At 43.7% G+C, this 24768-nt stretch overlaps 2 protein-coding genes across 2 annotated transcripts in view; both read right to left on the bottom strand.

The window, feature by feature from the left end:
- Positions 1 to 1762: 1762 nt before the first annotated feature.
- Positions 1763 to 14880, bottom strand: LOC121296997 (ras-related protein Rab-24-like). The gene is made up of 9 exons (XM_041222990.1): positions 14556 to 14880; positions 13502 to 13693; positions 13308 to 13376; positions 12474 to 12552; positions 11670 to 11737; positions 4399 to 4498; positions 3930 to 3980; positions 3640 to 3702; positions 1763 to 3440 (listed from the first exon to the last, which is right to left on the bottom strand). The coding sequence occupies exons 2-9, from the start codon at positions 13616 to 13618 to the stop codon at positions 3379 to 3381; spliced, it is 609 nt and encodes a 202-aa protein (XP_041078924.1). The 5' UTR covers positions 13619 to 13693; positions 14556 to 14880; the 3' UTR covers positions 1763 to 3378.
- A 4014-nt stretch (positions 14881 to 18894) lies between these two features.
- Positions 18895 to 24768, bottom strand: part of LOC121296996 (E3 ubiquitin-protein transferase RMND5B-like) — an 8573-nt gene continuing 2699 nt past the window's right edge. Inside the window, exons 3-10 of the mRNA XM_041222989.1 lie at positions 24383 to 24528; positions 23967 to 24104; positions 23712 to 23812; positions 23449 to 23615; positions 22825 to 22990; positions 22359 to 22461; positions 21545 to 21699; positions 18895 to 21164 (exon numbers count right to left, since the gene is read on the bottom strand). Of these exons, the coding sequence (XP_041078923.1) occupies positions 21101 to 21164; positions 21545 to 21699; positions 22359 to 22461; positions 22825 to 22990; positions 23449 to 23615; positions 23712 to 23812; positions 23967 to 24104; positions 24383 to 24528 (1040 nt within the window). The 3' untranslated portion in view covers positions 18895 to 21100. The remainder of the gene's footprint in view (positions 21165 to 21544; positions 21700 to 22358; positions 22462 to 22824; positions 22991 to 23448; positions 23616 to 23711; positions 23813 to 23966; positions 24105 to 24382; positions 24529 to 24768) is intronic.

Here is a 24768-nt window from a genome sequence, read left to right as displayed (position 1 = left end):
GTAACCATAAAATATTAACTTGGTGCTGTTTGTAATTACATTATTATTTTGTGAATACAGTGGCGCCATCTGCTGGTGACTGCTGGACATTACTTGACGTGACTATTCTGTGACACACGACTTTTCAGACCTGTAGTTCCAGCAGCTGCGTAATGTGAGTAATAAATACACTAATCATTAAACACAGTAAGGGTATTGCAATTGGATGAGATTAGATTTGCACAAGCGAAAGATCTTAAAACTACAGGACTCCTGGTGTAGCATGCATTTCTCAAAGTACATGTTCATGCACACACAGCAATTTATGATATCATTTGTAGTCTGATCTGTACTACGGCTATCAACATGCTGTTTTTTTTTTTTTTTTTTTTTTTTTTTAAAACCTAAAAACTCGTTTAAAAATAAATAAATAAACAAACGAAAAAGTCGTGATTGAGGGATTCTTGCGAGTCCTGGATACACACGTTCGTATTTTCTGATGTCCGGTTATGTTGATAGGCAGCATTCTTTTATTTAAATTTGTTTGTTTTTTTTCTGGTGGAAATTGTCATCGCAGTTCAACATCATTAAACCGATCTCGTTTGACTATTTTTATTATGATTTCATTTTTAATGATTTTTTTTTGGTATTGTTTAATTGCTTTTGTAGGTCCATGTCCTTCTGTAGCTTGTCTAGTGTTTTATACCAATTGAAGTCTGGAAAAAAGTAGATGTAAAACTGACACTGCAGTGAAAATTATTATTGTTGATATTTTGTTTTATATATACCGTGCATATGTGTATATACAACTATATTAGCCTGCTGGAGTTCAGAGATCAGTGCCTCTTACCCTCAGTATCTTAGCATCACCCCCTCTTCCTTGTGGCTAACCGCCTGTATGTTTAGTAAAGAAATTGCAGTTAGAGAGAATACGCTGCCTTGTGAAGGGAATCTGGAACTGTACTGTAGTCATTTGTATATAATAAAGAATACTGTAAGTAAAGTTTTACTTTACTCATAACTTCACCCAGCCTGCCCTGTGTTTGTCTCTCGTTCACTTGACCTCCGCTAAGACGGGTGGGATGCACAATGGTGCTGAAGTACCCTCTTAAAATGGTAAAGCTGCAAGTAAATGACCCCAGTGTGGATTTGTCTTCACTGCTTCTAATAACAACAGTGAGGGAAACAGTCTCATCTACACCGGTGTCTGAAAATGGATTTTAAAAAACAGTAGCTGCTGCTAACCCCTGGTTATGAAAAGTGCAATTCAAAAGGTAGAGATTTCCTGCAAGCAACTTTCCAAATCCAGTCAAGGTACTTTTTATTAAGTGTGGGGGAGGAGGGGAGGGCAGGGACTTCGTGTGTATTTGATTTAAAAAGAAGAAAAAATACATATTTTTAATGTATATATTTTTTATTGTTTATAGATAACACTCCACACTTCAGTTACAACCTTCCCCCTTTTGATGATATTAAATGTTTCGGTCGTGAAGTCTGGCTGTTCTGCCGCTCAAGTGATGCCGTGCTGTTGCCAGAGACAGCAGAGCTAAGGATCAGACCATATAAACCAGATGTGTTTACAGAACCTGCGTCAGACTAACTTTCACACATCACAACGAAAAACCGATTTAAAAATGTAATGTTAAAAGAACAAAATACAACAGTAATGTTTTTCATAAACTTTTACATAAAAACAAACTTTGGCTACGTGAAAATACTAGATCAAATAAATATTAATTTACTGTATTAAAACAAAACAAGTTAAAAGCATGAGACCAGATGCTTGAATCCACAGCCGTTTAATAAGACATAAAATTAAACCAATTTAAAAGAAAAAACTAAAAAACGTTAAGGCAGCTGCATCTCTATCCAGCTACAGTTGAAACCAAAGCATCCTCTTTATTTCAGTTTTTAACCATGTCTTAAAAATACTATATTTACTGGTTTTATTTGTAGTGTGATTTAAAACAGCAATCGCTGCCACTGTCAAAGCACAGAGAGGCAGATGTAGAGGCAAAACACTGCTGCTGTGCAAACACTAGTAAAGTACAGACCGAAATCAACCACTCAGCAGATTATGTGCATGGATCACAGGCGCTTTCTCCAGCTAACGTCTGTTCAATCAACATGGTCCCCATTCATTACAAGGAAAGCTTCTTGTCCTGCTACTCCGGACCATCGCGGAGAACACTGTCAAGAACACTGCCAGTCAGAGAGAGAAGTCGCTTCTTAAGGCTGTCCGAGAGCTTTGATATTTAGCACTAGATGGACACAGGCAAGTTTTCAGTGAGTTTTCCAATAAATACTATCTCTGCAGGGCGGACACCTCCAGTTTTGTGCTGCAGGAGTAGCTTTTGTCAGCTTCACGTTTCTCAGCTGCACTGTGCTTTTGTTTGAAATCGCCCTCCATAAATAGATAAACTGAATATAACGTACATGCTTCGCATGCTGCATTTCAGCACGCTGTAAATGTCAGATTTATTTATAAAACTGGAAACACAACATACCTCACCGAATAGCTTTTTTTTGTTCACTGTAGTAAGGTACACTACTATTGAGAACTCCCATCTCACCGCATCATGCTCCAATATGTAGTGATGTATTTTGGGGTTTTTTTTGTATTGTACAGTAGCTTGATAAACTAGAATAAAGAGAATCAGACATAAATGTTGCTAAAAAAGTTAAAAATGTTCAGGCAGTTTTCAATACAATCACAAAGAGAAGAGCATGCATGCATGTTTGTATAGAATACCACCCCCAAAGACACATAAACTGATAAACTAGAATAAAGAAAATCAGACAAATGTTGCTAAAAAAATTAAAAATAATGTTCAGGCAGTGCATGCTGTAACCCCATGATTCGCTTCCTCAACACTGTCAACATGCAGTAAGCACGTATCTTAAATTCCTACTTTAGGTCAAAACTTTCAATGAGCGAAAGAAATAACCCTATTCCAAGGCAAGATTCGAGTTTGGAAGTGTATGACCAGTCTGCAGCAGTTCAGCTAGAGGTCCAGCCAGGGCGCTGCAATAAAGAAATAATTAAAACAACAGCTTGAACGAAATGGTCACAATGTATTTAAATAACTAGGCTAGCTTATCTGCAAAGAGGTGACTATTACATGGTAGCTGCTCCAGATAAAACCAAACACAACAGCCTCACTGCAACAGGAAGCCAATCACAAGCCAGCATTTCAGTCCTTCGCTGGTTGCAAACCAAATCCCGCTTCTTATTGGCTGTCAATCTGAGACACGAGGGAACCACACCCAGGGCTTGCTGTGGATTCTGCCTCATTGAAAAATGACTTAATTGAGGTTTTTTTTCTTTTTTAAAAGCAACAAATGTTTTCGGATTGGACGCGGACCCCTCCCCCTCCCCTGGCATGCCTTGGTCCTGGATCAGTGGCAGCAGGAATAGAAATAGGCGTTCCTCTTCTGTCCCAGGTCGAACCCCTCCTCCTCTGCAAACAGGAGAAGGAGAGTTTCAATACGCTTCCATGCAGCCCGTACCCCAGCACCACGTTCTATATTCCAACACTATTCCTTTACTAGAAGCGAGTGTGTGGGGCATGCTCGGTGGTGTTCTCTTGCAGAAGGCACATGTACAAATACACAGCCCATGTATCACTGTGCACAGGGCAGAGACCTGGTCCTCCTTACCAGTCATCAGCTGGAAGGAGGTGCTGTTGTGATAATCCTCGGCTACTTTCTGGAACAGCTCATCTGAAAAGGAAAAGGCACAGGGTTAGAAAGGGTAAGAGTCCTTCCCAGCACTGCAACCTGACTCTCAAGAGCAACATGCCCTTAACAGGTAATGTAAAACTGCAGCAATGCGCTTCAGTGTTTAGAAGAGCCGCTAGAGAGAAATGCACAGGCAGCACAATCCCCACAGGGGGCACACTGGCACTCCTGCAGAATAAACCTCATAGGAATACAAAGGGCTCACTCACCTATATTCCGACCCTCTTTACTCGACGTTTCAAACAGCTGAGCTTTTATCTCTGCGAGAGAGAGGAGACAAAGAGGAACAGCATGGTCACAGCTAGCTTTCAATACAATCACACAGACAGGAACAGCATGGTCACAGCTAGCTTTCAATACAATCACACAGACAGGAACAGCATGGTCACAGCTAGCTTTCAATACAATCACAAAGAGAAGAGCATGCATGCATGTTTGTATAGAATACCACCCCCAAAGACACATCTAGACAATGGATCCAAACAAGGTTTACTCCTCAATTAAGGGTGTTCTGCGGATTAAATACAGGATCAGTGAAGGGCACAGCAGTTTTACTACCAGCTTGATTAGCCATAGTTTACAGGCGTGTCACCTGAACTAGTGGAACCTGAACTGTAACCCTTCACTGTGTTTTCTCAGAACTGCCTCAATGATTGGTTGCTGTTGGCTGGTCAGTACCGTCAGCGTAGTCCTGGACATCGTGGTAATCCACCTTCCTCGAGCTGCGGTCGTTCCCAACGAGGTCGCTCTTGGTGCCGCACAAGTAGATTCTGCAGTGCTGAAAAATCAACCATTTCAATACTAATGAGAAGACGCACAGGACTCTGTTTTGACTTTGATTTGTATCTGGAGCTGGGGAACAGTGTGGAACCTCAGGAGTCCATTGTCCACACACTGCATGTACTTTTCAATTCTCGGGGCACACTGGTAGGTGGTGTGGGGCCACGGACATGTGGATTTGGTAATGTGGATACTTTGTTTTTTATAGTTTCAGCAGCACGGCACCAAACCATGCTAAAGCTACAACACAGGGAAGAACAGGGCTATTAAAATACATTAACACAGCACCAAACCATGCTACAGCTACAACACGGGGAAGAACAGGGCTGTTAAAACACATCTAGCACAGCACCAAACCATGCTACAGCTACAACACGGGGAAGAACAGGGCTGTTAAAACACATCTAACACAGCACCAAACCATGCTACAGCTACAACACAGGGAAGAACAGGGCTGTTAAAACACATCTAACACAGCACCAAACCATGCTACAGCTACAACACAGGGAAGAACAGGGCTGTTAAAACACATCTAACACAGCACCAAACCATGCTACAGCTACAACACAGGGAAGAACAGGGCTGTTAAAACACATCTAACACAGCACCAAACCATGCTACAGCTACAACACAGGGAAGAACAGGGCTGTTAAAACACATCTAACACAGCACCAAACCATGCTACAGCTACAACACAGGGAAGAACAGGGCTGTTAAAACACATCTAACACAGCACCAAACCATGCTACAGCTACAACACAGGGAAGAACAGGGCTGTTAAAACACATCTAACACAGCACCAAACCATGCTACAGCTACAACACAGGGAAGAACAGGGCTGTTAAAACACATCTAACACAGCACCAAACCATGCTACAGCTACAACACAGGGAAGAACAGGGCTGTTAAAACACATCTAACACAGCACCAAACCATGCTACAGCTACAACACAGGGAAGAACAGGGCTGTTAAAACACATCTAACACAGCACCAAACCATGCTACAGCTACAACACGGGGAAGAACAGGGCTGTTAAAACACATCTAACACAGCACCAAACCATGCTACAGCTACAACACGGGGAAGAACAGGGCTGTTAAAACACATCTAACACAGCACCAAACCATGCTACAGCTACAACACGGGGAAGAACAGGGCTGTTAAAACACATCTAACACAGCACCAAACCATGCTACAGCTACAACACAGGGAAGAACAGGGCTGTTAAAACACATCTAACACAGCACCAAACCATGCTACAGCTACAACACAGGGAAGAACAGGGCTGTTAAAACACATCTAACACAGCACCAAACCATGCTACAGCTACAACACAGGGAAGAACAGGGCTGTTAAAACACATCTAACACAGCACCAAACCATGCTACAGCTACAACACAGGGAAGAACAGGGCTGTTAAAACACATCTAACACAGCACCAAACCATGCTACAGCTACAACACAGGGAAGAACAGGGCTGTTAAAACACATCTAACACAGCACCAAACCATGCTACAGCTACAACACAGGGAAGAACAGGGCTGTTAAAACACATCTAACACAGCACCAAACCATGCTACAGCTACAACACAGGGAAGAACAGGGCTGTTAAAACACATCTAACACAGCACCAAACCATGCTACAGCTACAACACAGGGAAGAACAGGGCTGTTAAAACACATCTAACACAGCACCAAACCATGCTACAGCTACAACACAGGGAAGAACAGGGCTGTTAAAACACATCTAACACAGCACCAAACCATGCTACAGCTACAACACAGGGAAGAACAGGGCTGTTAAAACACATCTAACACAGCACCAAACCATGCTACAGCTACAACACGGGGAAGAACAGGGCTGTTAAAACACATCTAACACAGCACCAAACCATGCTACAGCTACAACACGGGGAAGAACAGGGCTGTTAAAACACATCTAACACAGCACCAAACCATGCTACAGCTACAACACAGGGAAGAACAGGGCTGTTAAAACACATCTAACACAGCACCAAACCATGCTACAGCTACAACACAGGGAAGAACAGGGCTGTTAAAACACATCTAACACAGCACCAAACCATGCTACAGCTACAACACAGGGAAGAACAGGGCTGTTAAAACACATCTAACACAGCACCAAACCATGCTACAGCTACAACACAGGGAAGAACAGGGCTGTTAAAACACATCTAACACAGCACCAAACCATGCTACAGCTACAACACAGGGAAGAACAGGGCTGTTAAAACACATCTAACACAGCACCAAACCATGCTACAGCTACAACACAGGGAAGAACAGGGCTGTTAAAACACATCTAACACAGCACCAAACCATGCTACAGCTACAACACAGGGAAGAACAGGGCTGTTAAAACACATCTAACACAGCACCAAACCATGCTACAGCTACAACACAGGGAAGAACAGGGCTGTTAAAACACATCTAACACAGCACCAAACCATGCTACAGCTACAACACAGGGAAGAACAGGGCTGTTAAAACACATCTAACACAGCACCAAACCATGCTACAGCTACAACACGGGGAAGAACAGGGCTGTTAAAACACATCTAACACAGCACCAAACCATGCTACAGCTACAACACAGGGAAGAACAGGGCTGTTAAAACACATCTAACACAGCACCAAACCATGCTACAGCTACAACACAGGGAAGAACAGGGCTGTTAAAACACATCTAACACAGCACCAAACCATGCTACAGCTACAACACAGGGAAGAACAGGGCTGTTAAAACACATCTAACACAGCACCAAACCATGCTACAGCTACAACACAGGGAAGAACAGGGCTGTTAAAACACATCTAACACAGCACCAAACCATGCTACAGCTACAACACAGGGAAGAACAGGGCTGTTAAAACACATCTAACACAGCACCAAACCATGCTACAGCTACAACACAGGGAAGAACAGGGCTGTTAAAACACATCTAACACAGCACCAAACCATGCTACAGCTACAACACAGGGAAGAACAGGGCTGTTAAAACACATCTAACACAGCACCAAACCATGCTACAGCTACAACACAGGGAAGAACAGGGCTGTTAAAACACATCTAACACAGCACCAAACCATGCTACAGCTACAACACAGGGAAGAACAGGGCTGTTAAAACACATCTAACACAGCACCAAACCATGCTACAGCTACAACACAGGGAAGAACAGGGCTGTTAAAACACATCTAACACAGCACCAAACCATGCTACAGCTACAACACAGGGAAGAACAGGGCTGTTAAAACACATCTAACACAGCACCAAACCATGCTACAGCTACAACACGGGGAAGAACAGGGCTGTTAAAACACATCTAACACAGCACCAAACCATGCTACAGCTACAACACAGGGAAGAACAGGGCTGTTAAAACACATCTAACACAGCACCAAACCATGCTACAGCTACAACACAGGGAAGAACAGGGCTGTTAAAACACATCTAACACAGCACCAAACCATGCTACAGCTACAACACAGGGAAGAACAGGGCTGTTAAAACACATCTAACACAGCACCAAACCATGCTACAGCTACAACACAGGGAAGAACAGGGCTGTTAAAACACATCTAACACAGCACCAAACCATGCTACAGCTACAACACAGGGAAGAACAGGGCTGTTAAAACACATCTAACACAGCACCAAACCATGCTACAGCTACAACACAGGGAAGAACAGGGCTGTTAAAACACATCTAACACAGCACCAAACCATGCTACAGCTACAACACAGGGAAGAACAGGGCTGTTAAAACACATCTAACACAGCACCAAACCATGCTACAGCTACAACACAGGGAAGAACAGGGCTGTTAAAACACATCTAACACAGCACCAAACCATGCTACAGCTACAACACAGGGAAGAACAGGGCTGTTAAAACACATCTAACACAGCACCAAACCATGCTACAGCTACAACACAGGGAAGAACAGGGCTGTTAAAACACATCTAACACAGCACCAAACCATGCTACAGCTACAACACAGGGAAGAACAGGGCTGTTAAAACACATCTAACACAGCACCAAACCATGCTACAGCTACAACACAGGGAAGAACAGGGCTGTTAAAACACATCTAACACAGCACCAAACCATGCTACAGCTACAACACAGGGAAGAACAGGGCTGTTAAAACACATCTAACACAGCACCAAACCATGCTACAGCTACAACACAGGGAAGAACAGGGCTGTTAAAACACATCTAACACAGCACCAAACCATGCTACAGCTACAACACAGGGAAGAACAGGGCTGTTAAAACACATCTAACACAGCACCAAACCATGCTACAGCTACAACACAGGGAAGAACAGGGCTGTTAAAACACATCTAACACAGCACCAAACCATGCTACAGCTACAACACAGGGAAGAACAGGGCTGTTAAAACACATCTAACACAGCACCAAACCATGCTACAGCTACAACACAGGGAAGAACAGGGCTGTTAAAACACATCTAACACAGCACCAAACCATGCTACAGCTACAACACAGGGAAGAACAGGGCTGTTAAAACACATCTAACACAGCACCAAACCATGCTACAGCTACAACACAGGGAAGAACAGGGCTGTTAAAACACATCTAACACAGCACCAAACCATGCTACAGCTACAACACAGGGAAGAACAGGGCTGTTAAAACACATCTAACACAGCACCAAACCATGCTACAGCTACAACACAGGGAAGAACAGGGCTGTTAAAACACATCTAACACAGCACCAAACCATGCTACAGCTACAACACAGGGAAGAACAGGGCTGTTAAAACACATCTAACACAGCACCAAACCATGCTACAGCTACAACACAGGGAAGAACAGGGCTGTTAAAACACATCTAACACAGCACCAAACCATGCTACAGCTACAACACAGGGAAGAACAGGGCTGTTAAAACACATCTAACACAGCACCAAACCATGCTACAGCTACAACACAGGGAAGAACAGGGCTGTTAAAACACATCTAACACAGCACCAAACCATGCTACAGCTACAACACAGGGAAGAACAGGGCTGTTAAAACACATCTAACACAGCACCAAACCATGCTACAGCTACAACACAGGGAAGAACAGGGCTGTTAAAACACATCTAACACAGCACCAAACCATGCTACAGCTACAACACGGGGAAGAACAGGGCTGTTAAAACACATCTAACACAGCACCAAACCATGCTACAGCTACAACACAGGGAAGAACAGGGCTGTTAAAACACATCTAACACAGCACCAAACCATGCTACAGCTACAACACAGGGAAGAACAGGGCTGTTAAAACACATCTAACACAGCACCAAACCATGCTACAGCTACAACACAGGGAAGAACAGGGCTGTTAAAACACATCTAACACAGCACCAAACCATGCTACAGCTACAACACAGGGAAGAACAGGGCTGTTAAAACACATCTAACACAGCACCAAACCATGCTACAGCTACAACACAGGGAAGAACAGGGCTGTTAAAACACATCTAACACAGCACCAAACCATGCTACAGCTACAACACAGGGAAGAACAGGGCTGTTAAAACACATCTAACACAGCACCAAACCATGCTACAGCTACAACACAGGGAAGAACAGGGCTGTTAAAACACATCTAACACAGCACCAAACCATGCTACAGCTACAACACAGGGAAGAACAGGGCTGTTAAAACACATCTAACACAGCACCAAACCATGCTACAGCTACAACACAGGGAAGAACAGGGCTGTTAAAACACATCTAACACAGCACCAAACCATGCTACAGCTACAACACAGGGAAGAACAGGGCTGTTAAAACACATCTAACACAGCACCAAACCATGCTACAGCTACAACACAGGGAAGAACAGGGCTGTTAAAACACATCTAACACAGCACCAAACCATGCTACAGCTACAACACAGGGAAGAACAGGGCTGTTAAAACACATCTAACACAGCACCAAACCATGCTACAGCTACAACACAGGGAAGAACAGGGCTGTTAAAACACATCTAACACAGCACCAAACCATGCTACAGCTACAACACAGGGAAGAACAGGGCTGTTAAAACACATCTAACACAGCACCAAACCATGCTACAGCTACAACACAGGGAAGAACAGGGCTGTTAAAACACATCTAACACAGCACCAAACCATGCTACAGCTACAACACAGGGAAGAACAGGGCTGTTAAAACACATCTAACACAGCACCAAACCATGCTACAGCTACAACACAGGGAAGAACAGGGCTGTTAAAACACATCTAACACAGCACCAAACCATGCTACAGCTACAACACAGGGAAGAACAGGGCTGTTAAAACACATCTAACACAGCACCAAACCATGCTACAGCTACAACACAGGGAAGAACAGGGCTGTTAAAACACATCTAACACAGCACCAAACCATGCTACAGCTACAACACAGGGAAGAACAGGGCTGTTAAAACACATCTAACACAGCACCAAACCATGCTACAGCTACAACACAGGGAAGAACAGGGCTGTTAAAACACATCTAACACAGCACCAAACCATGCTACAGCTACAACACAGGGAAGAACAGGGCTGTTAAAACACATCTAACACAGCACCAAACCATGCTACAGCTACAACACGGGGAAGAACAGGGCTGTTAAAACACATCTAGCACAGCACCAAACCATGCTACAGCTACAACACAGGGAAGAACAGGGCTGTTAAAACACATCTAACACAGCACCAAACCATGCTACAGCTACAACACAGGGAAGAACAGGGCTGTTAAAACACATCTAACACAGCACCAAACCATGCTACAGCTACAACACAGGGAAGAACAGGGCTGTTAAAACACATCTAACACAGCACCAAACCATGCTACAGCTACAACACAGGGAAGAACAGGGCTGTTAAAACACATCTAACACAGCACCAAACCATGCTACAGCTACAACACAGGGAAGAACAGGGCTGTTAAAACACATCTAACACAGCACCAAACCATGCTACAGCTACACAATCTGAAGTACAAGAACCACTTCATAACTATGTCAAATAGACTTGTATGTTTACAGAATCACAGACATGGCAGAGTAGATAAACACTGATCACCAACGGCAATGAACTCACTGGACAGAGTGCCGGTTAATGCACTCACCTCTTCACAGCTCTGCAATTCCTTCACCCAGAACTGGACCCTCTGAAAACTGCTACTGTCTGTCAGATCTAAAGCAGCAAAGAAAAGAAAAAAAAAAAAAAAAAACGTGTTATTGATGCTGTGGGTTTAGGTGGGCTTTCAGGGAATTGCTTTCCTCAACTCACACCTCTTGAGAGCTCCAACCAAATCGTTTTACAAGAAACTATCACAACTGCCACCTGGTGGAGAGACATGGGAATTAAAGGTTTTGCAAAACAACAGGTAGTGGTTGAGTTAACTACCTGGTTACTAGCCTTACTGGACACCCAACCCTGTACTGTACAGCCAGGCTATTCCAGCTATTATCAGGGACGTCCTCTCGGAGAAAGGCAATAAGGAAACTCACTCAGAACCAACTGTTATCTGCTCCTGTCCACTATAATCACGAGTATCGCCTGCTCCACTTGCTAAATACTGAGCCAACTTCAGCACAGGGGGAAAACTCAGGGATGGAAATAAGACTCCTATTACATAGCAGTTTAACCCAATCCAGGTTTTACTACACGCTTGATTAGCCACAGTGTATAGGTAATAAGCTCAGGTGTGTCTTATTGAATTCATAGTAAAACCAGGAATGGATCAAACTGCTAGGCAATAGCAGTCTCAGCTCTGGAAACCGAATCCCAACTGCCCCGCTGTCACAGCACTAACAGCAAGCTGGAGAGAGTCTCCCATATCGGGGCCCGTGCCTCTTCCCTGAACGGGACCCTAGACACAACACCCGGGTCTGAACTGTGCCGGATGGGACCAGATGAAAGCCTGTACCGTAGCACACGATGGCTGCTTTGGCTCCTCGGTAGTAGATCCGGCTCATGGCCTCGTAGCGCTCTGATCCGGCCGTGTCCTGGGAGAGCACAGAGAGATGCAAGGTTAACGCAGCAGCTCCTGGTGTTCTGAAGCCTACATGCTGTGTAGAGGGGAATGCTTTAGCACGGGGGACACACATCCAGCACAGCTATGCGTCTGGCTCCGGTGACTCTCTTCTGAGACTTGAGAAACACTGACGTTATACTCATGGCCTGAACGTAAACTCTGTTCAGCTAGAAAACAGGCATGTGCAGTGCAACACCCGGGCTGCTTGGGAATATAACATGTTTACACCACAGAAAAACACAAGCGCACACGCCATCTATTCATTTCTGTATACTAGAGACTGCACACTCACAAAGAATATACCTACTGTCTACTGTAATTATATATAATACTTGTATATACATCTTTTATACAAGATATTTCCAAGGGCTTCTTACATAACAATCCCATACTGGTTTACTGCCAGAGTAGTGAATGTAAAAGTAGTAACGATTAGGTAAAATAACATCAAAACATAAATACGCAAATATTTTTAAAAATACAAAACTATTTACATAAATAAAATAAAACAAGGCCCCACCCTTTAAGTATCTATTGTTTCCCTTTGATTCGAATGTGATTCTTAACTTGATCTGTGGCCAAATGTTACTGCTGACAGTGCAGTGCTCAGCACACCACTGGACACTTTCACACCTGAGTTTCCATTGCAGAGGGAGCCTGGTCTCTGATACAACAGCCAAAATTGTTCAAACAATTGAAGCACAGGGTTCCCAGGGTGACACTTACCCAGATCCCCAGGGTCACCACTCTCTCCCCTACTTGAATTGGTTTGGCAACGAATGCTGCCCCGATAGTCTGCAAGAGAAAGCAAGCAGGGTCCAGCAGCTGAATCAGCAGAGGTTCTCAAACTTATTCAAAAACAATTTTACATAACATTAGAACAATCGCAAACGAGATAGAACAGCATAGCGGGGACTCACGTTCTGGTAGGGCCCCACGAGGAAGCGTTTATGGACGTATCTTTCCACCAGGCTGGTCTTGCCCACGTACTCTTTCCCCAGCATCACCACCTTGGCATCCACGCGCTGGCCACTCATTCTGGGGGCCGGGAGGGGAGGAGGGGGGCTTGCGGTGACTTCCTTAAGGGAGGGGGTCCTTCTCAATCCAGAGCTCTTTCCCAGGAGAGAAAGCAAAGGCTTTGCATTTGTATTGGTCTTTATCAGGTCTTAAACAGTACAGTGCGCCCCCTTTACAATGATCCAGTGAGAAGCCACAGTTACCAGACTGTGCTAATTGTGTTCCACATTATAATGACAATGAAAGTGCTAGAGTGGAATGGTATTATGGAGCAAACAGAAGTTAGGACCAAGCAGCCTTATACCTAGTTCTGCAGCATAAAGGCCGTTATAAAGGGGGAAACACGGTCGTGCATGTATTATACTAAATAAAAAAACACAACATCGAATTCCTCAGCTGTCTATTAAATACATATATGTGTTGTTCTTCTGAACTAATGAACTGTCATTTTAAGTTCTGATCCGCCAACCTTCCCCAGCTCGAACAGAAACTTTACAATACCAACAAATACAATTAATGCGTATATAATAATCACAAACTGATGGTCGATTCTATAGAACAACACACCTATTGAATTGTTAACGACATCCAAAGTTATATATGCTTAGGCAATTACATCATTGTGAAAGTGAACCACACAGCACGAAACAAAACAGAATACATAAATACACGTACTGGTCTTAAAAACTGTTGCTTGGCGTGTGCATTGTTTGCAGTATTAATGGCATTTCATTTTTAATACAGAGATTGAGCTGCTGTAAAATATCTGTTTTTCTCTTTCTCTCTCTCTCTCTCTCTCTCTCTCTCTCTCTCTCTCTCTCTCTCTCTCCCAGCCCGAGTCTTCAGTAAACAGCTTGCCTATCACCAGAAACACACCATTCAGTGAGATCCAACAGAGGTTAAACACCCTACTTTCAACCCCCCCCCCCCCCCAAAAAAAAAAAATACACGACTTACGATGGCGACCAATGCTGCCTTCAATATAGACGAAACGCTCAGTCAGAAGGACGGGTTTCTCTCTGTTATTGTTGATGCGATCAGCAGTAGCTCTCTCCACAACAGAAGGGGGAACTAAAACATGCAAGGCTCAGGGTAGAGCGGAAGAGGAGGGGTGCAGTTCAGCGCAACAGAACGTGGAAAATGCCTGGCATTTGCAGCGTTTCCTTGGAAACGTAAATAGATTGCTTTAAAAACGCCCTGCAAAGCAAAACAGTATACCAGCTGTCCCTGTTCGTGTGTCCCGACTGCGACCTAAGATTTTGCCGTGGCGATCTGCGGGTATAAATCTATCGATTTGTGACCCCTGATCCCGGCGAAAGTTGATTGGTTTGTCAGAGTCAAGCGCGACACTCGAACGGGGAAAGGACTGGTGTTGTGCTGTGCCTTTGCTGGTAATGTTAATACGAATTTACCTGTAATCATTTATTCGGCGTCATGTGCTGCTTTTCTCAGCTCACTGATTGTTTTGATGCTTTCTTTCAAGGGGAGTTTGAAATAGTTTAATGAATGCGTGTAAAATAAGCTGCGTTCGACCACGTGTTGGAGCAAGACTCTCTCCTAAAACAAAGACGGGGCATTTTGATATTCCGAAGCCACATTCCTGCTTTACATTTTTATGTTTCTTAATTGTGTTTGTTTATTTATTTTCCGTTTTATATACAGATTTCAAAACAGGAGAGCCGAGCTCGTTTGCACACTTGTTTTTACAGGTCGGTTTAAAAAAGCACAGTGTATTTTTTTCCCCCACGGCTTCTATAGAGGGATGTACTTTGCTATATTGTTCTCCAGGCGGTTTCAATTGAATACTATGAACGCGTCGTTGTCAATGAATCTTACTGCCATACAATTACAAACCGGCTGTGCTCATTTGTTCTGTAGTTACCTGATAAGTGATCAAATGGTTAAGAATTATTTATGGCTTACGTCTTAGCCTTTGCAAATAAACATAGACATTCTCCCACGTCATATTGATTGATTTAGTACAGTGTTAGTGTGTTTCAGTGCTAGAGGGGGGTTCACTGTAGGGTTGCTGTTGGAGGGGAGGGGAGGGGAGGGGGTCGTCTTGTAGCTGTTGTGTGCTGCACAGGGCTGGAAACTCAAGTGGTCACACACTGCAACCTCAACTAAGTGAGCAGAATCTGAAAGAAGCACTTTAAATAAAACAATAAAAACAAAAAGCTGAGATCTGTCGTAATAGAAAAACATTCAAAATGCAGCCCAACGCCGCTGGCAGTACCATGAACCACTGTTTGATCCGCTAAAGTCCATTTCCTGGCTTTTGCTTTCTAGGTTATAAAAGTGGGAGATACTGTGAACACCCAGCCCCTGAGCACAAGAACCACCATCGTAACTGACAGTGATGGAGAGTCCGAAAGAGGAGCCGACAGACTTGCAGCACCTCCCCCCTAGCGGGGCCTCCGCACAGGTCTACTTCTGCGTTCCAGAGAGCCCACAGCAGCTAAAGAAGCAGAGGAAGAAAGTTCTGTCTCTGGCTACGGTGGTCGATGCTTTGAAACGGAAACGCATGATTTCAGCCGAGGGGGCAGACATGCTCGAAATCACATTCTCCTACCTGGCGCCCGCTGATCTGCGTAGCCTCCTGGAGAACAAAGCCCAGCAGAAGGATCCGAGAGACAGTTACCCGCCAGAGCTGCAGGCTTTTGCCCTCACGCTTCAATTTTACTCGGACGCCAAGGCGTACAGCTACGTGGTGAATACTTTCGATCTGCCATTCCCTCCTCTGGCCGTGATCCAGAGCTGGTATGCTGGAGCGGGTGGCGAGCCTGGATTCAGCCAGGAGGTCTTCTCTGCTCTAAGATTCGAGGTGGACGAAGGCAGGTCAAGACAGAAGGAGGTAATATGTGCACTTCTAATTAATGAGATGTCCCTGTGCAAGGAGATTGAGTGGGACGGGATGAAATATCGAGGATTCGTGGACATTGGCACAGGGATTGACAATGAATCCATGCCGGCAGCCACCAAGGCGTTAGTGTTCATGGTTGTGTCACTGACTTCCAGTTGGAAAGTGCCATGTGGCTACTTTCTTATTCGTGGACTGTCTGGAGAGGAGCGTGCAAACCTGGTGGCAGATTGCCTGCGAAAGCTGCACGACGTTGGGGTGACCGTAGTCTCCCTGTCTTGCGATGGGCCAAGCTGTCATTTTGACATGGCTGCAAAGCTGGGAGCTGAGCTTGAGCTGCCCGATCCTGCAACTTGGTTTCCTCATCCGTCGGATGCTTCCAAAAAGGTGTTTTTAATTCCAGATCTCTGCCACATGTCGAGGCTTCTAGGGGTCGCGCTGGCCATGGAGGGAACGCTTCTGAACGGAGACGGAAAACACATCAAATGGACGTATATTGAGGAGCTCCACAAGCTGCAAGAGAAGGAGGGCTTGCCAGCTGGATGCAAACTGCCAGCAACGCCCAACCCCCCGGGGTGGAATCAGAAGCTGCACAGGAATCTGGCTTCTGAAATGATCAGTGCAAGGATTGCAGACAGCCTGGAGTTCTGCTGCATGGACTTAAAACTACCGCAGTTCCAGGGGTGTGAGGCCACAGTCCAATTCATACGCAGGTTCGACGCACTCTTTGACCTGCTCAACTCCAGAAACCCCCTGGCCAAAAACTTCAAAGCACCCATGCGCTCAGCCAATGAGGCTCTGTGGAGACCCTTCCTCTATAAAACTCAGAATTACATTTTCCAGTTGAAATCCCAGGCTGGGACTCCTATGCACCAGTCCAGACTGAGTATGCCCTTTATCGGTTTCTTGGCAGTCACCAAGGCTGCGTTGGCTCTGTACGATTCCCTGGTTGCTCCGAAGACCCCCCCTTTGAAGCACCTTCTGATGTACAAGTTCAGCCAGGATAACCTTGAACTCTTCTTCAGTGCAGTTCGGATTCAAAGGTTCTGGAATAATTACAGTCCGTCAGCTGGGGAATTTGTGGCAGCATATAAGAGACTGCTCCAACTTCATGACACAAGGAGGCCCGCTGAGAACTGCGGAGAGCACGATGCGATACTTTATGCGATTGGCGACTCTTACGTTATTCACGAAGGATCGGCAGACACGCTTGACATGTCACGCTCACGCCGCTACAATCTGGAAGAAACGTCCCCAATACACAGCGATCAGGGCATTGCCGAAATACCCGACATAGTTTCTTTTTCATCTTACGCAAGGAGAGCCATCGCGTTCCTGGCTGATCACGTGGTGAAAATGGTCCTGAAACGTACACAGTGCAGTGACTGCCTCTCTGCCTTGACCACTGACACTCCAGACAATTCATCACAGAAATGCTCGTCACCGACAGACTGGATTGAGGTATCAGACGGCGTTATCGTAGTGTGCCAAGCTGCCGAAATACACTTCAAACGATTTCTGTACACAACCCGGGGGAGCGATCTGCCACAGGCCCCTATAATTGTCAGTGCAATAGGCAGCGTTGTACTATGTGACGTGGGAGAGAAGACCGTCTTTCCAACACTGCAGGAGCACATGTTTGACTCTACACCGGACAGCAACCACGTTTTCCGTCTGATAAAGACAATAGCTGAATGCTACATAAGGATTCGAATGTACCATCGGTGCAAGTTTCTCTATCTGCTGGGTATTGCTGGTGTTGGACCACGAAAGAGTCTGAAAATAAGTATAACTTAAACATCAAGTAATTAAATATCTGTAATTGCTTTACATAGGGTCATCCAGAAAATTATATATATCTATATATATATATATATAAAAACAGTAATACAAAGCAGCTACTCCAGACCTAAAAACGAAAAATCTAGTATATAGACTGGTATACAGTCATGAGAAATTACGAAGTCTCTCTGTTAAAAGTTAAATGATAAGGGTGAGAATATGCTCTTGTGTGTGACCTGACCTACTAGGGCTGAATCAGCAGTTCAAATAAAAGCAAATCAAATGTGTTTTGTTTGTGCCAATCTCATTCCCCCTCCCCCCCTCATTGAAGAACACTGAAGTCAGGGTGCTAGCAATGGCCTTATTTGTATGACTTGGTTTAGCTTTTCCCTCGCTAGTTATTCTAATCTTAGCTTACCAGCACGGCCCATAGCACATAAGTTATCACATAAGATGTTAAATATACCCACCATTCGTATACGGAAGAGCTTAAAAATACTACGAGAGAATCTAAATTGGGAGAAAATACACAAAATAAAATTAAAAAAAAGTTTCAAAAAACTACTACAAGAAACTTTGTGGTGAGCAGAATAAAATTGTTTAGATTTTAAAAGCTTCAAAAGAATCAAACATCAGACGGGATAGAGTAGAAAGATTTGTGTTTTATTTGTATTTAAGATGCATGTATAATATGAAACAGACTACTAAAGGATAACTATTTACAATAAAAATTGCACTAACATAAACATAACCAGAAAAAAAAGCATATTTTTGTCTTACAATGCACAGTTGCTACATATTAATGCTCAGGTATAAAATGTCTTTGCAAAGCTCCAAACTTTAAAAGGTGTCTGTTTTTTTTAGCCCAGGTGGCACCAAGTGACAGCACAAAGGCAAGTGTTGACTGCATGAAGCGTCTTGCTTTACAGCGACTACAGAGATAGCAGAAACACACACTTAAATATAGCAAGCAGCAAAACCAGACTGGACACAAACAAGAGAAACACAGACCCACTCCAATGCAGTTGTGAGATCTATGCTTTTCTAGTTGCCTCCTATTAAGCTGGAACATGTGCTTACACTTGGAAAAGCAGGGGGAGCTTTCTATATCCCATGAAAACAATGCACATTGTGACTGTGGTCATGTGTGAAACATACATGTAAACAGTGGTGGCAAATGAAGAACAGCAGCTTTCATACTACCATTATTATACACAGAAATCACACATTGAATATGAGAACCCTTAACCATTCTACCACTGGAGTCCTCTCTGTCCAAAAACTGCACACTGGTCCTTGAAAACCTGTGGGTGGCACTGTAGACGATGGAGTCAGAGATCGTTTACTATGCCAATAAGGCTGGATATTAAGAATGCAATAGTGACAGACACATGCAAACGTACATGATGCTGAGCTGTGCGACCCCACTGCACCAGCATACAACAGCTACAGACATAACAGCTTGTGAGGCAAGAAGAGACTGGCTGCCTGTCAAGCATGAAAGAATAGTTCCTTCATTGTATGCATTTATAAAGCACTTATGTAGATGGGTTAATAATATTAAAATGCAGACGATTTACAGAAAAAAAAATATATTTTGCTAAGATCAAAACATACAGAGAATATAGTCCCGGAAGTCTAATTTATAAAGAACAGTGATCCTTCTATTGTAAAGTGCAGGGAGCATCAACGATTCATTTTGCACCTCACTGCGTGGAGGATTGTACACCACAGTACTGAAATACATGTGTAAATACCACAGCATGCCCATACAAATAACAATGGAAGTAATGATACAGCAGAACCATGTGGCATGACTTCTCACTGTGCCAGTCAAAGGACGACAGAATGGACTGCGAGTGAAAAACGACATTCATATGAATATTGACTGGCTCCTTGTCCTCTACTGAATGTGAATTTGACAATTGTTTATAAAAAAATTACTACTATAATGTATAACTTAAAAAGTGGAGACTGAAATTAAATTACTGGGCATCTAACATATTTTAATGTTTATTTTTAAACTTTTTTTAATGCTTGCTTGTATAAGAATGAGCATAGCTTAATCTCCTCTCTGGTCCTATAGAATCAAACCTTTAACACTAAACTTTAGTTTTATTTCATAAGGCAATACCTAACTTGCTGGAAAATACATGAACACTACAAGTGATCCCAAGAACAAATCAAACCGTGAAACACACAGCGGTTTTCAGGTGTTTGATACCTTCTTGCGTGCAAGACTTTTGAATGATCTGTAAAAACAACTGTGCCGTTAATAGTATACACATATCTGGTGCCAAAACAGAACTGCACTATTTGACAGCTTAATGACTTGCAGCCTGTCTAAAATGAGCCACCCCTTCTACGTGGTTCAGTGCTGGAGACCCTTCTATGTGCAGTGACCATAATTATTAGGCACGGGTGCCTCTCAATCTCTTCATGCCAATTCAATACAACAATGGGGGAGGTGGCACATTCAGACCAGTGTAAGAAGCGAGTGGCTTATGTTAGGATAGCTAGGTTTTACATACAAGGGTACCTGACAAAGCAACTGCTATTTCATTTTTACTTTCCCTGAAATACAGAAAGTACAGCTTGAACGCTTATACTTCTTTCAATGTTTTTTACACCGATGAATACATTGATTGATGCATTACATCATCAAACTCTGCCTGTTGGTTCAACCCTAGCAGACAACTCTTTTAAAACTAATTCGATCTCGGAGACAGGAAGGTGCAGATCACTCTCAAGGCACGGCCTCTGGCCGATACAAAAGGCAACACTTGTGCCGGCAAAGGTGGGCCCTGAATCTCCAGTGAATTACAACCTGAATCCTATCTCACTGCGCATCCCTGCATCTTCAAAAGATGATCCGCTTAGCGTCCGAAGGGTTCTGCTCCATTGGGCAGTATGGGCATTTCAACCTGCAGAGAGAAGAGGAAAAGAACAATCACTGTAGCTGCATGCACTAAATACTGGCAATGCAAAACAGAATAAATATATCAATAATGCTTAAGAACTTGACACTTACATCTAACCCTTTTACTACTACTGCTAATAATAATAATAATAATACATAGAAATAATGTGTTTGCATGCAAGCATACAGAATTCCACAGATTTGAGAATTTCCTTTAAAACACATTTTCTGGGGAAAAAAAAAGCAAATAAATAGGTGATGATTATTATCATGAGAAACAATCAGGGGCCCGTTTAGGCTTTTGCAAATGGAATAAGCGTCGGGCGAGTTGAACTTTAAAAACAAGTTTAACATTGAAACGCTGCTGTTTCAAAGTGCCCTCACTTTCCGGCGCTCATGAGTTTGTTGAGGGCGTCGCGGGAGATGACGTGCCCGCACAGCAGTTTCATGGGGGGGTTGGTCTCGGAGGTCTGCTGGCGGAGAATGGGGCACGCGAACACAGAGTGATACCAGCACTTCTTACCAAGGTCGACCTCGACCTGCAAACAAACCACAACAAACGCTGCTATTCAAACAAATTACTGTCAAGACATTTCATTTTAAAAGTAAGCTTTAAAACAGCAATGCAATTTGCCTACAAATAAATATCAGCCATCCTACTAAACGTTTAAATCCGTTTTAAATGGTTCTATTGTTGCTGACCTAATTGGCAAAACTTGTTTTGGTTGACCATTACAGAAGTTGGCTTACTGAAGCCAAATGTTTCTTGCTTTTTTGTAGCTACTGTGTGTCCACTTGTTAATTTTCTGTGAACAACTTCTGAAATTCACACAGAACACCTGATCAACATTAACCATAATGACCGACTAGCTCCTTGTCATCTACTCAATGTGAATGATCACATAATTTGACACATTATAATTTGATATATTTTTTTACTTTTTATTATTGCCACTATAATCTAAAACTAACAAAGGAGACATACATTGAATTACTGGACATCTAACATAGGATTATTTCATTTGTATTATTATTACTTTTTAAAAAACTTTTATAATACTTTCTTGTACAAGAACAAGCCTTGAGATGCCATTCCAAATCTCACACCCAACTCCCCTAGTCCAGCATTGTGCCCATTGTTAAACTGGGTCTAGGACTCAGAAACATCACACAATTAAGACCTGGGGTTTGCTTTTACCGGAAGCTCATCTTTGTGTGTCCAAACTCCTGTGCACTGTCTCTGCTCAATCACCTGCTTGATGTTCATCAGGACAGGCAGCGCCATGCAACCTGAAGCAAAGCTTTTGAGAACAAACCAAATTAGCAGCTCAATAGGGAAAGACCATCAGGAGTGAGGCTCCAGCGCACCGGAGCAGCACTGGCTAGTTACGTGCCTGCCGCACTCTCTGTTGAATAAAATGTCAAGGAAAATATACCACTGCTAAAGTAACATAAATGTTAACGGAGATACATGGATGACAGATTTACACACTCAGGGTATGTGGGAATGCGTAATCGGATTTAAAACAAACAAAAAAAAAGACAATGAAAAACAATCACCTCCACCAACAGGCAAACAGATTGTTTTAAAAAAAGAGTTTAAACAGCATCAGAGGATTGTTCACAAACACAAAACAGTTCTCAGAGGCTAAGTTCACATTTACCTGACGCTAAGAGGCGACTCCACAGACAGCCCCAGAAGCGCGCAGGCGTCTCTGGTGAAGATGTTGCAGATCTCTGTCCACTGTTGGGTCTCCAGCAGGTTGCGGTAGGGCGATTTCTCAATGCCGTGACGCAGGTACACCAGGCTGCCCATCAGAACCTGGATATCTGAGGAGATAAGCTATGCATTACCAGCATTCAATAGGCTTACTGCTAAGCAAATCATTTCTGGGTGCAATTTTAGGTACTCTTTGACAAGGAAGTTGTTAAGCACACTGTACTAGATCCCGAGTGAATGTGTTATCATCCCAGAGCATCTCAAATGTGAAGTGTACGCCATCCTGTACCGTGCATGCTACTGGACAAAGCAGGATACAGACTGCATTCATAAGCCAGGATCATTCCGGTAATGGCACTGCAGTGCGATCACACGGACAAGGCTGCTTTCCTAAGCATTGCATAGGACTGCAACGCATTCAATGGCGTGCTAATGCTTTATTAATACAGCAACCCACAGTCTCTTACAGACAAGCTATGGGGCTTGCACAGAAAACAACGAGACACCTGAGAAGAGAGAAGCTAAAAATAAGAAGAGGTGTGCTTGCATGCAGACAGGCTGGTCTGACCTCTCTGGTGGTGTGCAGCGAAGGGCTGGAAGTGGCGTGCGTATTGTAGAGCCTCCACCTGGTTCTTGATCCCCCCGTTCAGCAGGCTGATGAAGTAGAGCCGGTGCAGCTTGAACTCCAGGGTGCTGTTAAGGTCCAAGAGACGCTGCCTGTTTGCAATCGCCCATCTACACGGAAACCACACAGCAATCATTTAGGGCTTTCACCAAGGTACTTTATGTTTCAGTTTTTTTAATTGTCAGAAATATTGCTGTGAAACTCACTCTAGGGCTGGTCTGAGGTCCTGCATTCTCAAAGCCTCTAAAATTCGGTTCAGTTCCAGAAAGGGCTGCTTCATACTCCTATCAATGATTACCCCAGACTCCTGGAATGGAGGAGAGCCACAGAGTTGTACAAATATTAATAAATCAGAGGAGAGCTCTGAGGAAGAGACATAGCAAAATAGAAAATGAAACAGAAAAAGGAGCTGGTGGACTCCGCTGTCTTAACTTTTGAAGGCTTATGATTTGACGGCGTACCTGGCACAGGTCCTCGGCCACACTCAGCATGCCCTGTCGGTACAGGTGCTCCACGATGGACTCACTCAGGCACTTCTGCTTCTCACGGGACTCCCATATGTTTTCTGCCACCACCGCACTCACCTCTGCGTCAAAATTCTGATAAAAACACACAGCGGCAGCAGGGGCTGAGCAGGAGGTACAGGAACCAAGAGTATCACTGAAGAACCTATGTGTCAGCTGTTAGGGTCAAACTCAATCAGTGTTTAACATGTCGCTCACGATACCAATGCCACCTTCACTTGCTACATGCAATATTTTATCACCACTCGTTTAAAAAAAAAAAAAAAATGGGTCCCCCGTCTCTTCAAAAGTTACAGTTTAGTACACTGTGTGCACTCTAGGCTGGTATGCATGAGTTGCTGGACGCCACTTACCCGGTCAATGGCTTTCCCCACTTTAGAAACGCTGCCATGGATGTCTTTGTGGCTGGAAGCCAACCTCTGCACTGTATCCTTAATATTCTTACAGCAGCGGCCCATCGCCTGGGAGAACTGACCGTCCAAGTCCGAATCTTTCAGACCTATCAAAGCACACACAGAAATGAGCTTGCCCTGTAGAGTTGAAGCAAACACTCACAGTGCCTGTGAATTAACAGCATACAGTACATTGTATTACTGGAATTAGTTTAAAATCACATTGGCTGCTAATATTTTGAGTATTCTATTTTTTTTGGTCCAGATTATTAATTTGTTCCAGTGAAATATCTTTTTATTTTTTTTACACAGAAACATAACAGAAACCATTTAGAACGTTCTATCGT

This window comes from Polyodon spathula, chromosome 22, assembly GCF_017654505.1.
Source record: "Polyodon spathula isolate WHYD16114869_AA chromosome 22, ASM1765450v1, whole genome shotgun sequence".
Classification (NCBI taxonomy): domain Eukaryota; kingdom Metazoa; phylum Chordata; class Actinopteri; order Acipenseriformes; family Polyodontidae; genus Polyodon; species Polyodon spathula.
Note: the sequence above shows the minus strand (reverse complement) of the source record. Positions and strands in the feature narration are given on the sequence as shown.